This window comes from Coregonus lavaretus, assembly GCF_964263955.1.
Source record: "Coregonus lavaretus genome assembly, chromosome: 12".
Lineage (NCBI taxonomy): Eukaryota > Metazoa > Chordata > Actinopteri > Salmoniformes > Salmonidae > Coregonus > Coregonus lavaretus.
In genome coordinates this window covers 7,629,544-7,645,122 of record NC_139999.1, presented here as the reverse complement: position 1 = coordinate 7,645,122, position 15,579 = coordinate 7,629,544, and the positions used below count along the sequence as shown (strand labels likewise).

Sequence of the window (15,579 nt, the reverse complement as noted above, 5' to 3'; positions counted from 1 at the left end):
CAACTCTAGATGCAGACATTACAACTTCCTCCACAAACTCTATCTCACCTCGGAGGCTACAGAAATATCATGAATGTGTTTTAGTTGTGGAACAACAGAAGGCACTTTTTTTTGCATTCCACTTGACAGTGTACTCATTTACAAGCCTTCTGGCATATTGTTTGTGATACCCTGGCCTAAATTATGGAGGTCCCTTTCCCACTTGACCCTGAAATGTGCCTTCTGGTTAACTTTACAAATGTGAATTTAAGGAATAATTTCAATATCAAATTTACAGAAATTGCCCTTGCCGCTGAGATAAAATGTGTTGCTTTGACATTGTAGTCAGATTCCCCTCTCTCAATTACAAGATGGCTCTCTGAAATGAATGTGTGTTCCTATGGAGAAGATTACTTATGATTTAAGAAATAAATTCAACCATTTTGTGAAAATATGGCAACCCTTCCTGGACTATATGGAAACACTTCCATAGTGATTGGTGGATGTGGGCTTGTAGATCGATGTAAATAGATGTAAATATTGTCTCTCTGTAATGTTCTGTTCTGTATTGTTTTGTATTGTTTTTGTGTTGTTTTGTATTGATTTGTATTTGTTTTGTATTGTTTTTGTTGTTTCGTATTGATTTGTATTTGTTTTGTATTTGTTTATTTTTTATTATTTTTTTCTTGCTTTTCTTAGGGGAGGGGTGGGGAGGGGAGGGTTTAGTTGCCGTTTGTTCTGGTATTTATTTTGCTTAATTGTTCTGTTTTTTTTAAACTCCATAAAACCCTACCTGGCCACAGAGCAGTGGTTGATGGGAGGATATGTTTTGGTCTCTGTGACCTTTCTGTGACTTCTGACCTGTATGAGGACGAGGAGTTCAGCGCCATCCTGTGTGCGTGCATGTATGATCTCTGTGTGACCTCTGACCTGTGTGAGGACGAGGAGTTCCGAGCCATCCTCTGTGTGTGTGTTCCCTGTGTGACCTCTAACCTCTGACCTTTAGACCTGTGTGAGGACGAGGAGTTCCGAGCCATCCTCTGTGTGTGTGTTCCCTGTGTGACCTCTAACCTCTGACCTTTAGACCTGTGTGAGGACGAGGAGTTCCGAGCCATCCTCTGTGTGTGTGTTCCCTGTGTGACCTCTAACCTCTGACCTTTAGACCTGTGTGAGGACGAGGAGTTCCGAGTCATCCTCTGTGTGTGTGTTCCCTGTGTGACCTCTAACCTCTGACCTTTAGACCTGTGTGAGGACGAGGAGTTCCGAGCCATCCTGCTGGACCTGAAACACAAACACGACATCATCATGAAGTCTCAGCTTAAACACAAGACCTCTTTGTGTAGGAGGACATCCAGCGCAGGCAGCCGTGGGTATGTACTGACCTCTACTGGACCGAGAGGAAACTGCATGCAGACTTGTACGTTTTCTCCACCATCTAGTACTACAGTACTGTTTGTTCAATGTGGTCATGGAGAGGGGCAAGGGATGCTTTTGTTACAGCCCAGTCCTAACACATGATTCAACTAATCCACTAATAGCTGAATGTTCTTATAAATCAGGTGTGTAAGTGCTGGGTTAGAAGTCAAATATAAAAAGAAACCCCGACTTACAGGAACACTGAATGCCTCTCCTCCCTGCGTGTGCTTTAGGAAAGTGGTGCGGAGGGCAAGCCTGTCTGACAGACACAACCTTCGTGTGAAGGAGTATGAGACTGAGGCCATCGTGTGGAGAGGAGGGAGGGAAGGAGGGAGGGAAGGAGGGAGGGAAGAGAAAGAGGAGGAGGAGAAGAAGACGGACCAGGAGAACAGCCATCCCATCTATACAACTGTTACTACGGTTAGTATGGATGAATGTTTCTCCTATCTCACGTGTGTAAAAACCCATGTAGCTTATCACTATATTAACTTCTGTGTAGAGACAGTAATACCCACTAAAACTGTTAAAAAATAAGCCCCATGTTAAAAAGGACATTACAAAGGCTCTCAAAGAAAAGAAAGTGGCCTTCAAAAACAAGGATAGGGGGAGGTTAAGAGGATGCCATGCTGCGGGAGGGGAAATGGGCCCACAGAGAGCAACTGGAGAAAGCCTTCACAGCAGCCAACCCCAGGCTAGCCTATGGCCAGCATGTCAGCACCCTGCAAATCCCTCCACGTGGAGGACGAGTCCACATTTGTGAAGGAACTGAACCTGTTCTACAAAAGATTTGATGTATGACAACATCGACCTCCCACTGTACCTAGACAGTGTAAACAGCCTTGTGCAATGGTGTGACACGAACTCTCTGGTCCTGAATGTCACAAAAACACAAGAGGTTATCTTTGACCCCAGGTCAGTGGCTGACTTGAGCCAGGTCGTCATTCACAGTGAACACATCCAGCAGGTCGACTCCTATAAATACCTGGGAGTACATGTTGACCATGCCCTGAGATGGAGTGTCATGTGGACTATGTGTGTGTTAAGGTGCAACAGTGCATGTACTTTCTCTGCAGGCTGAGGTCTTTGGGCCAGTAACCAAAAGGTTGCTGGATTGAATCCCCGAGCTGACAAGGTAAACATCTGTCATTCTACCCCTGAGCAAGGAAGCCCCCCGCACCTCTCTGATTCAGAGGGGTTGGGTTACATGCGGAAGATACATTTCAGTTGAATGCATTCAGTTGTACAACTGACTAGTTATCCCCCTTTCCCTTTCGGGGAAAGCTCGGAAATACTGAACTTGTTCTTTGGGTCCACTATCCAGAGTGTTCTGCAGTACTGCATCACTGCTTGGTACAACAGTGTCACGGTACAGTCAAAAACCAGGGTGACAAGTCTGCTGAAAACTGCCTCCAAACTAATTGACACACCCACCTACAAAACCTTTCTGGACAACTAACTAACAACTACCACACAAATAGGCTGAAGATGTCAAAGAAAACAGCTCCTGCTGTCCATGAAACTCTACAGACTCCCCCTGTGCAAACTGGTCAGGTACAAAAACGAATACACTATATGTACAAAAGTGTGTGGACACCCCTTCAAATTAGTGGATTAAGCTATTTCAGCCACACCTGTTGCTGACAGGTGTATAAAATCGAGCACACAGCCATGCAATCTCCATAGACAAACATTGGCAGTAGAATGGCCTTACTGAAGAGCTCAGTGACTTTCAACCTGGTACCGTCATAGGATGCCACCTTTCCAACAAGTCAGTTCGTCAAATTTCTGCCCTACTAGAGCTGCCCTGGTCAACTGTAAGTGCTGTTATTGTGAAGTGGAAATGTCTAGGAGCAACAAAGGCTTATCCACGAAGTAGTAGGCCACACAAGCTCACAGAACGGGACCGCCCAGTGCTGAAGCGCGTAAAAATCATCTGTCCTCGCTTGCAACACTCATTACCGAGTTCCAAACTGCCTCTGGAAGCAACATCAGCACAATAACTGTTTGTCGGGAGCTTCATGAAATGGGTTTCCATGGTCGAGCAGCCGCACACAAGCCTAAGATCACCATGCACAATGCCAAGCATCGACTGGAGTGGTGTAAAGCTTGGCGCCATTGGACTCTGGAGCAGTGGAAATGCGTTCTCTGGAGTGATGAATCACGCTTCACCATGTGGGTTTGGCAGATGCCAGGAGAACCATACCTGCCCCAATGCATAGTGCCAACTGTAAAGTTTGGATGAATAATGGTCTGGGGCTGTTTTTCATGGTTCAGGCCCCTTAGTTCCAGTGAAGGGAAATCTTAACGCTACAGTATACAATGACATTCTAGATGATTCTGTGCTTCCAACTTTGTGGCAACAGTTTGGGGAAGGCCCTTTCCTGTTTCAGCATGACAATACCCGCATGCACAAAGCAAGGTCCATACAGAAATGGTTTGTCGAGATCATTGTGGAAGAACTTGACTGGCCTGCACAGAGCCCTGACCTCAACCCCACCGAACACCTCTGGGATGAATTGGAACGCCAAGAGCGAGTCAGGCCTAATCGCCCAACATCCGTGCCCTACCTCACTAATGCTCTTGTGGCTGAATGGAAGCAAGTCCCCACAGCAATGTTCAAACATCTAGCGGAAAGCCTTCCCAGAAGAGTGGAGGCTGTTATAGCAGCAAAGGGGGGACCAACTCCATATTAATGCCTATGATTTTGGAATGAGATGTTCGACGAGCAGGTGTCCACATACTTTTGGTCATTCTACATTTACATTTTAGTCATTTAGCAGACGCTCTTATCCAGAGCGACTTACAGTTAGAGTGCATACATTTTCATACTGGCCCCCCCGTGGGAATCGAACCCAAAACCCTGGCGTTGCAAACGCCATGCTACACGGGACTACATGTAATGTATGTGCCACAAGAACAAATCAGGAGGACAATAGGAACATAGGGATGGACTCACTCATTTGGGAACGGGCTATAGTGAAAGTGATAAGTGAAATATAACTAATTGTGAAAAATAATAATGGACATTGAAATGATAGAGTTGTGTAATAACATTATGTGCAAAGCTCAGGGACCTTGGACATTAAGGGGATGTGTAACACTGAGTATAGGAGGGACAGCTACAGTGGGGAAAAAAATGATTTAGTCAGCCACCAATTGTGCAAGTTCTCCCACTTAAAAAGATGAGAGAGGCCTGTAATTTTCATCATAGGTACACGTCAAAATCACATTGTAGGATTTTTAATGAATTTATTTGCAAATTATGGTGGAAAATAAGTATTTGGTCAATAACAAAAGTTTCTCAATACTTTGTTATATACCCTTTGTTGGCAATGACACAGGTCAAACGTTTTCTGTAAGTCTTCACAAGGTTTTCACACACTGTTGCTGGTATTTTGGCCCATTCCTCCATGCAGATCTCCTCTAGAGCAGTGATGTTTTGGGGCTGTCGCTGGGCAACACAGACTTTCAACTCCCTCCAAAGATTTTCTATGGGGTTGAGATCTGGAGACTGGCTAGGCCACTCCAGGACCTTGAATTGCTTCTTACGAAGCCACTCCTTCGTTGCCCGGGCGGTGTGTTTGGGATCATTGTCATGCTGAAAGACCCAGCCACGTTTCATCTTCAATGCCCTTGCTGATGGAAGGAGGTTTTCACTCAAAATCTCACGATACATGGCCCCATTCATTCTTTCCTTTACACGGATCAGTCGTCCTGGTCCCTTTGCAGAAAAACAGCCCCAAAGCATGATGTTTCCACCCCCATGCTTCACAGTAGGTATGGTGTTCTTTGGATGCAACTCAGCATTCTTTGTCCTCCAAACACAACGAGTTTAGTTTTTACCAAAAAGTTATATTTTGGTTTCATCTGACCATATGACATTCTCCCAATCCTCTTCTGGATCATCCAAATGGACTCTAGCAAACTTCAGACGGGCCTGGACATGTACTGGCTTAAGCAGGGGGACACATCTGGCACTGCAGGATTTGAGTCCCTGGCGGCGTAGTGTGTTACTGATGGTAGGCTTTGTTACTTTGGTCCCAGCTCTCTGCAGGTCATTCACTAGGTCCCCATGTGTGGTTCTGGGATTTTTGCTCACCGTTCTTGTGATCATTTTGACCCCACAGGGTGAGATCTTGCGTGGAGCCCCAGATCGAGGGAGATTATCAGTGGTCTTGTATGTCTTCCATTTCCTAATAATTGCTCCCACAGTTGATTTCTTCAAACCAAGCTGCTTACCTATTGCAGATTCAGTCTTCCCAGCCTGGTGCAGGTCTACAATTTTGTTTCTGGTGTCCTTTGACAGCTCTTTGGTCTTGGCCATAGTGGAGTTTGGAGTGTGACTGTTTGAGGTTGTGGACAGGTGTCTTTTATACTGATAACAAGTTCAAACAGGTGCCATTAATACAGGTAACGAGTGGAGGACAGAGGAGCCTCTTAAAGAAGGTCTGTGAGAGCCAGAAATCTTGCTTGTTTGTAGGTGACAAAATACTTATTTTCCACCATAATTTGCAAATAAATTCATAAAAAATCCTACAATGTGATTTTCTGGAGAAAAAAATTCTCAATTTGTCTGTCATAGTTGACGTGTACCTATGATGAAAATTACAGGCCTCTCTCATCTTTTTAAGTGGGAGAACTTGCACAATTGGTGGCTGACTAAATACTTTTTTCCCCACTGTATGTAATGTGGAAGGGAGGGCTCAGAGTCCTTAAACTGTCATTCTTGTTTAGTTTTTTCATGAATGTGTATGTTTGATGTTGTGTCTAGCCTACGCCATGTCTCTCTCCGTATTGCAGTGCATTTTCTTCTACGTAAAGCAATTATCTGTGAAAATCATACAATAAAGAAATAAACCACCAGCCTCTAGTCTAGTTAGTCAACTTGTCTTCTGTTTAGTTTGTGAAGGAAATCATATTAAAGGTCTGTAATAGTAATTGGTAACAGCAGTTAGTAACAGTTGATAACAGCAGTTAGTAACAGTTGATAACAGCAGTTAGTAACAGTTGATAACAGCAGTTAGTAACAGTTGATAACAGCAGTTAGTAACAGTTGATAACAGCAGTGAGTAACAGTTGATAACAGCAGTTAGAAACGTTAGTAACAGTAGTTAGTAACAGTTGATAACAGCAGTTAGTAACAGTTGATAACAGCAGTGAGTAACAGTTGATAACAGCAGTTAGTAACAGTTGATAACAGCAGTTAGTAACAGTTGATAACAGCAGTTAGTAACAGTTGATAACAGCAGTTAGTAACAGTTGATAACAGCAGTGAGTAACAGTTGATAACAGCAGTTAGAAACGTTAGTAACAGTAGTTAGTAACAGTTGATAACAGCAGTTAGTAACAGTTGATAACAGCAGTGAGTAACAGTTGATAACAGCAGTTAGTAACAGTTGATAACAGCAGTTAGTAACAGTTGATAACAGCAGTTAGTAACAGTTGATAACAGCAGTGAGTAACAGTTGATAACAGCAGTTAGTAACAGTTGATAACAGCAGTGAGTAACAGTTGATAACAGCAGTTAGTAACAGTTGATAACAGCAGTTAGTAACAGTTAGTAACAGTAATCTTAATGTCCTCTGTCTCCCAGTTAGGAACAGTAATCTTAATGTCCTCTGTCTTCCAGTTAGTAACAGTAATCTTAATGTCCTCTGTCTTCCAGTTAGTAACAGTAATCTTAATGTCCTCTGTCTTCCAGTTAGTAACAATAATCTTAATGTCCTCTGTCTTCCAGTTAGTAACAGTAATCTTAATGTCCTCTGTTTCCCAGTTAGGAACAGTTAGTAACAGTAATCTTAATGTCCTCTGTTTCCCAGTTAGGAACATTTAGTAACAGTAATCTTAATGTCCTCTGTCTCCCAGTTAGTAACAGTAATCTTAATGTCCTCTGTTTCCCAGTTAGGAACATTTAGTAACAGTAATCTTAATGTCCTCTGTCTCCCAGTTAGTAACAGTAATCTTAATGTCCTCTGTCTCCCAGGTGATTCCAGTGAAGCCAGTAGTGGAGAGGCCCAAACTACAGAAGAACCTGAAAGATGCACCAAGCGGCATCATCAAACAAAATGGCATCATCTCCACGACTACGTCCACGCCCACTCCCAGTCAGCTGCCGCCAACCAATGGCGAGCCTCCATCTCCTGACACGAAGAGCGCATCAGCCGATCAGCTCCCAGAGGACGACTCCTCCTTGCCAAGGGAGCGCGCTCAGACCCTGTCGGAACTGAAAAAGCAGAGGTCGGCCGCCAAGCTGCTCAATCACCCACTCCTCAACGGTCACCTAGGAAACGGCTCCACAGAATCCACCGAACCCCAGAGCCCTGTGGATTCCCGCATGCCCCTCGTCTCGTCCAATGGCAGTGCAGTATACTACACCCCGGCAAGCGGTGATCCGCCCATGCTCAAACTCAAACAGCCAATAGATGACGAGGAACCAAAGGGGGGCAGCTGCTGCTGTGTCTCCTAGGGAGGAGGTGGAGGTCACCCCAAGACACTGATCTATGGTCAGGCTGACTGTGTTCTCCGCCAATGGTTCGGGGAGGGAAAGCTGATCCTAGATCTGTGCCTAAGGGCAACTTCTTCCCGGATAGAGCGCGTCAGAGCACGATGGTCTTGTGACTGTGGAGCAGGAAGCAGGAAGAGATTGCACAGAGGGAGACCAAAAGGCAGAGCCATGGTCCTAGAAGGCAATTGGAGTGGAGCTGGTCCAGCCAGGTGATTGGTTCCTGCCTACTCCCTCCTTTCCTTCCCCACTGTTTAACACTCCAGGCCAGACCAGGATGGAGAATACCCTTACTCCGGAAAATGACCGTCCTGATAGGACGCGAGGAATCGAGGAGAGATGAGTTGGGGAAGAGCCACTGTGATAGCTTGTAGTTGGTGGAGAGGGCAAGGAGGTGGTGGATACTGATCTGCTTATGGAATGGGTGGCTGAGATGAGACCATAAGAGTATGCAGGATACCCTTTCTCCGGAGAACGGGCAAGCAAGCCACTGTGATAGATTGTGGTTGATGCAGAGGGCAAGGAGGTTGAATGATACGGCCCCTAGCCCCTAAGAGAAGTATTGTGCCCTATAAAGGAATAGATGGCCAGGCAGCGTGCTCTCCCATGTTAACCCTATCTGGTGTCTTACAACTTTTGACTGAATCACTGTTTTCAAACCACATTCCTCCGTGTATCCACTGTTTCTGAAAGTATGTGAGGGGGAAAAAACATTGCAGAAAGATCCACTCCACCATATCAGAATACTCTCTCAGTATTATTACTGTACCTGTGTTGGTCCACAGAGTAGCATAAGGAAGGGGGAAGGGTCATCTTTCCTAAGAAGTATTATTGTACAAATGCTGACTATTTTAGCAAAGGGAAGGAATGGTTTATACCATAACAGAACAGTATTACTGACTGTCTACCATCTATCTGTTCCTGTGAAGGATGATAGGAGCACTGCACTAGAGACATTTGAAACAATGCACATTAAACTCTGTCTTCTCTTGCTAACTGTTCATATCCAAACTGTCAGTGATCAAGGTGGTAGAAAGGTATTTCATATGCCCATGTCTTTTTGCTATCATTATTTGTTGGTAATTTAAGCAAAAAAAATTTGTTAAAAAAAATCTGTACAGTTTGTAGCTGTTTATTTATGAAGATGTAATGTTATGTATGAAGGCTGTGGTTATACAGTGTATTTATTCTATTGATCTATCTATGGAGAGTGAATGCATTAGAATGAGCTGGTACAGTTACAGTATGTCTTCCTTTCCCTGTGAAGCACTGATCCCAAATCTGGTTGTGCCGTCTTGCCGACTTCATTGGTGTCACTGGGACCGGGCTAGAAGCACCTTCTAGAACGGATATGTTCCCGTGGAGTTAACATGATGAGGTTATTATCCAGTCGTCTGTAGCTTGTGTTTAGCCGGGCCCTACATCTGTTTGTCCTCGACCATGGGGGTTGGCAAGACGGCACAAACAGATCTGGGATCAGGCTAGCTTGTTTAAGGGTGCACCAACATACTATTGAAATATCTTATTTGTATTTGACCTGGTCAATGCAACACACACAGTAGATAGAGTGTTGTCTAGGGAACTGAAGTGTGTGTACATTGTGTTTTTGAAGGACCATTGTATGGTATTTTCCCAGACACTATAGCTGTCTCTAACACAAGTGTTCATTTATATGAAATAAAATACTGTAATGTATGAAGTATGATATTGATTCACCCAGGCTCAGCCAGTGCTTGGAAACTAAGAGACTTAAACCCAGTACACTATAACAATGACACTGGCAAAAGTCAACTCTTATCACCACTAACTCAGACAATGTGTGGTATTGTAGTGTACACACATTACAATATGTAGACTACTACATATACTTTTCTAGAATGTGTGTCTGTGTTCCAAGTTCCAACCCTGGAAGTAAAGCACTGGCCTTCTGAACAATGCTGAACACCTCCAGAATGGGAAAGAACCGGTAGCCTGGGTGACGACGGTCTGTTCCTGCTCTTGTCAACTCCTAATTGTCATGATAGACAATGAGTGACAATAAGGTAGAAATCAGGCTAAAGAAGCAGCTGGTATAGGGGGAAGTAGTTCAGGAGGCTGGTTCAACTCATATTGTTCTTTAACCTGTGGCTACATTATAGAGGAAGGGCCTACATTAGTGTCAGACAACTGCTACCCTCCAGTCTGTAGTAGTAGTAGTAGTAGTAGTAGTAGTAGTAGTAGTAGTAGTAGTAGTAGTAGTAGTAGTAGTAGTAGTAGTAGTAGTAGTAGTAGTAGTAGTAGTAGTAGTAGTAGTAGTAGTAGTAGTAGTAGTAGTAGTAGTAACAGTAGTAGTAGTAGTAACAGTAGTAGTAGTAGTAACAGTAGTAGTAGTAGTAGTAGTAGTAGTAACAGTAGTAGTAGTAGTAGTAGTAACAGTACCACAAACCGCTCACCTCTCCTCTCCCGACTGCGTCCCTAAGGGTGCTAAATAGTCTTCCAGAGAAGAAGGGACATGGACTGGGTACGGGGGGACAGGGAAAGGTTTTAACCCAGAGACTGTATCAGGGCCAGACCTTGGGGAGGAAGTCTGGTGTGCGAGACTAGTGTTGTTCCCACAATACCGCTGTTATCTTCTGTAGCCACCGCCATCCCCCCCTGCCCTGCCCTGTCCTGCCCTGCTTGTGTATAGTGTCAACAACATTTAGATGTATAGTCAATTATTATGTAAATATGTTTTGGTCAACTGTCCAAGAATTGCATTAGTTGTCAATGTTATTGGTATTGTTGTACTCCAGTTATTCATATTATATGGTCACAAAGCCTAAACCTTTATCAGATATCCTTTAAATATGAACTATGTCAGAAGGCTAGGCAGAAGGTTGTTTTACTAGTGGTCATTGGATGTACAGTTCAGTGAAAAAGTGTTTTCCTTCCTAATCTTCTCTACTTTTGGTTATTTTCTATACTTAATATTATCAGATCTTCAACCAAAGCCTAATATTAGATAAAGGGAACCTGAGTGAACAAATAACACAACTATTACATACGTATTTAATTTATTTAATAAACAAAGTTATGCAACACCCAATGCCCCTGTGTGGAAAAAGTAATTGCCCCCTTACACTCAATAACTGGTTGTGCCACCTTTAGCTGCAATGACTACAACCAAATGCTTCCTGTAATTATTGATCAGTCTTACATGCAAAGCTGCTTTAATTCAGTGACATTTGTGGGTTTTCAAGCATGAAATGCTCGTTTCAAGTCCTGCCACAACATCTCAATTGGGATTAGGTCTGGACTTTGACTAGGCCATTCCAACCTTCAAATGTGTTGATCTTTAGCCATTTTCATGTAGACTAAGCTTCACAGACAGATGGCCTGACATTCTCCTTTTGAATTGTCTGATATAGAGCAGAATTCATGGTTCCTTCTATTAAGGCAAGTCGTCCAGGTCCTGAGGCAGCAAAGCATCCCCAAACCACCACACTACCACCACCAAGCACAATTGGCCCAGCGTCATCCGGGTTTGGCCGGTGTAGGCTGTCATTGTAAATAAGAATTTGTTCTTAACTGACTTGCCTAGTTAAATAAAGGTAAAAAAAAAAAAAAAAAAATGCTTGACCATTGGTATGAGGTTCTTACTGTGGAATGCAGTGTTTCATTTTCGCCAGGCATAATGGGACCCATGTCCAAAAAGTTAACTCAAGTTTGCCAAAAAGATTATCATCAAGACTCTTGGAAGAATGTTCTATGGACAGATGATTCAAAAGTATAACTTTTTGGATGACATGGGTCCCATTGTTAATTAAATAAATAAAATAAGTATATATATATTTTTTTACTCAGGTTCCCTTTATCTAATATTAGGGTTTGGTTGAAGATCTGATAACATTCAGTATAAAAAATATGCAAAATCAGAAAGGGGGCAAACACTTTTTCACTGCCCTGTACGTCTAAGTATGAATTCCTTTGGGGTGCAAATGTTTGAAATCTGTAATATATTATGTGACCAGTGGACCCAAATTTACAAACATACCCCTCCGACTGTTCTTTCCTATTGTTGCAGCCAATACTTGTCTATCAGATGTGCTGAAAATGAATCTGTCTTTACTCTGATGGTTGATCAGAGTTTGTGTTAGAAAGATTTGTTGTTAATAAGGAAAACTATTAAAACTACTGATTTTGTAATTACTGGAAAATACTGATAGTTGCATTAACATATTTTGAATAAATTGTATATTTTGAGCATTTTGTTGTCTTCAATGTATATCTAAAATCATACCTGTTGCATTGTCAATCTATATAGTTATTCCCCCCCCCCCCCCCCGTTGTCCTCTCCTCTATGGCCTTGGTGTGTCTATGCAGAGAGAAAGACGGGCGATATGGCAACGGCCCTCTGCCCTCCGTTAAGCAGCTGTCAGGCTCTTGGTGTTGGAGGAGGCCCTCTGCTCCTCTCAGAAGAAATACTCATTCACTGGCTGTGCTGTGGGATTGCTAGGGTCCCACACTATAGAAATACTCATTCACTGGCTGTGCTGTGGGATTGCTAGGGTCCCACACTATAGGCTGCATGCACACTGCCAGTATCCGTCACAGCCATAACTCTCATCGCATGGAGAGAGAGACTACTTCACTTGCTTTGGCAATTTTAACTTATGTTTCCCATGTCAATAAAGCCCTTGAATAGAGAGAGAGAGAGCGATCCACATTTGGACTCTTCACAGCTTATACTTGCAGTCTCAAAGCAATTTGTGGCTATGAGACTTGAATACACTGTAGTACCGTAATACAGTGAAACAAATCCTAATAGAGCCGTGTAAACAGACGTTCAGCATGTTACCTTTCTCAGCCAAATATTTGTCTTATGAATGTAGGGCACCATGCAGACACACAGATGGAAATATAGAGACACTCAAAGCCATATAGACAGAGCAGAGGGACAATGGACCTAAATCACATGATCCAGGTTCTGCATTAACCTAATCTCTTTAGGCTCTACTGGATTCCATTCAAACCCCAGTCCCTCAGTCCCCTCTGCTCCTCTCAGGACTAGGAGTTCTCCCATAGAAGTAGGATGAGTTCCAGTTCTATTTGAGAGATCTAAGAGTTCTATTCCATTTATAGTTCCACCCTGCTAATTCAGGGTACGGTGGCCTAGTGGGGTCAGAACCTCTCTCTGCTTTGTTCCCAGGATTCAGTGTGGGGCACCGTTATGCCACATAACCCAGGTTAGCAGGATATGCACTTTAACAGTTCCCACATGTTTATGACTGATTCAGAATATCTTTACATTTAAGTCATTTAGCAGACGCTCTTATCCAGAGCGACTTACAGTTAGTGAGTGCATACAACATTTTTAGTAATTTATTTCATACTGGCCCCCCGTGGGAAACGAACCCACAACCCTGGCGTTGCAAACACCATGCTCTACCAACTGAGCGACATCCCTGCCGGCCATTCCCTCCCCTACCCTGGACGACGCTGGGCCAATTGTGCGCCGCCCCATGGGTCTCCCGGTCGCGCCGGCTACGACAGAGCCTGGATTCGAACCAGGATCTCTAGTGGCACAGCTAGCACTGCGATGCAGTGCCTTAGACCACTGCGCCACTCGGGAGTCATCTTTACTGCTCTGAGAGATTATGGATGAGTAATGATGTTGGTGTACATGTGTTTACCATATTCTACTGAACATAAATGTATAGAGGATGAAGCTGCAAGCAAATGATAATACCATTTTGAGAGAAAAATATAATTTGGAAAACTGGTGCTCTGGTAAAAAAAAGCAACTGGAAACTGTAATAAAGATAGGAACTGTTTGAACTCAGAGACTGGAATGAAGAATCCAATTCCCTGATGTATATTGTAAATTAGTACGTACACTCACCGGACAGTTTATTAGGTACACCACGTTCACGAAAATGGATCGCTCCTACAGACAGTGAGCCACGTGGCCGTGGCTTGCTATATAAAACAGGCAGACAGGCATCGAGGCATTCAGTTACTGTTCGGTTGAAAGTTAGAATGGGCAAAACGAGTGACCTAAGCGACATTGAGCGCGGCATGAGCGTCAGTGCCAGGCGCACCGGATCCAGTATCTCAGAAATGGCCGGCCTCCTGGGCTTTTCACGCATGACAGTGTCTAAGGTTTACCGAGAATGGTGCGACAAACAAAAAACATCCAGTCAGCGGCGGTTCTGTGGCCGAAAACCGCTCATTGATGAGAGATGTCGAAGGAGAATAGCAAGAATCATGCAAGCTAACAGGCGGGCCACAAACAGACAAATAACAGCGCAGTACAACAGTGGTATACAGGACGACATCTCGGAACACACAACTCGTTGTCACGGATGGGCTATTGCAGCACACCACCACATTAGGTTCCACTCCTATCAGCTAAAAACAAGAAGAAGCGGCTCCACTTGCCACGCTATCACCAACACTGGAAAATTGATGAGTGGAAAAACATTGCCTGGAACATGACAGCGAGTGGCCTGCGCAGTCCTCAGACAACCCAATAGAGCATCTTTGGGATGAGATGGAACAGGCTGTTCGCAGCATGAATGTACCGCCGTCCAATCTGCAGCAACTGCGTGACGCCATCGCGTCAGCATGGACCAACATCCCTGTGGAGATTTTCCGACACCTTCTAGAATGCCCCGAAGAATTCAGGCTGCTCTGGAGGCAAAGGGGAGGTCCGACCGGGTACTAGATGGATGGACCTAATAATCTGGCCGGTGAATGTACATTTGTATATTTCTAAAGATCAGAAACAGCTGTTATCTACAGTCACAGTGAGAGCTGTCCAGGGCCCAAGCAGAGAATAAGGTGTCATTACAGACAGATAGACGTACCCTGTGTCTGTAACTAGAACCAGGAAGAGACTAATAAAAGAGCAAGCAGTGTCTGATGGGACGGGGAAATATTGTGTGTCCACTGTGTTCACACACTACTGCAGCTATCTGTCTACCGTACCAGATCTTCTGGTTTTTCCACTTGCCCCGTACAGCATGTCAACGAAGCAGAAACAGCAGGGGGTTTATGTTTGCTCTCTATCATCATGTCATGTTTTCCACAGACAGACAGGTATGTTCATTGCGGTGATTATGTGACACGTGGCAGCCAGACTGCATCTTGCTGAGCCTGTGCAGTGACAATAACCCACGGTCGTTGTTTGTGAGTTGTTTGCGGAATTCTGCATGTTGTGGGGATTGACTGACTGTGGCCTTTCACGTATTGGGTAACATCCTATTTTCATGCTCTATAACATAATTTAAAAAACAAGAAGTGGGACTATTTAATGTTGTTTCAGCATTAAGCTTTTACTTACTCTATCCACTGAGTTTAAAACATTAGGAACACCTGCTCTTTCCATGACATAGACTGATCAGTTGAAAGCTATGATCCCTTATTGATGTCACCTGTTAAATCCACTTCAATCAGTGTCGATTGAAGGGGATGAGACAGGTTAAAGAAGGATTTTTAAAGCCTTGAGACAATTGAGACATAGATGATGTACCATTCAGAGGGTGAATGGGCAAGACAAAATATTTAAGTGCCTTTGAACAGGGTATGGTAGTAGTTGCCAGGCGCACCGGTTTGAGTGTGTCAAGAACTGCAATGTTGCTGGGTTTTTCACGATCAACAGTTTCCCGTGTGTATCAAGAATGGTCCACCACCCAAAGGACATCCAGCCAACTTGACAC

At 43.9% G+C, this 15,579-nt stretch overlaps 1 protein-coding gene across 1 annotated transcript in view; it reads left to right on the top strand.

Annotated features, from left to right (window-relative positions):
• LOC311138423 (protein phosphatase 1 regulatory inhibitor subunit 16B-like) overlaps nt 1–8,695 on the top strand; it is a 98,672-nt gene extending 89,977 nt beyond the window's left edge. Inside the window, exons 9-11 of the mRNA XM_084173105.1 lie at nt 1,220–1,349; nt 1,629–1,815; nt 7,379–8,695. Coding sequence (XP_084029231.1) covers nt 1,220–1,349; nt 1,629–1,815; nt 7,379–7,861 — 800 coding nt within the window. The 3' untranslated portion in view covers nt 7,862–8,695. The remainder of the gene's footprint in view (nt 1–1,219; nt 1,350–1,628; nt 1,816–7,378) is intronic.
• Nucleotides 8,696–15,579: the final 6,884 nt, after the last annotated feature.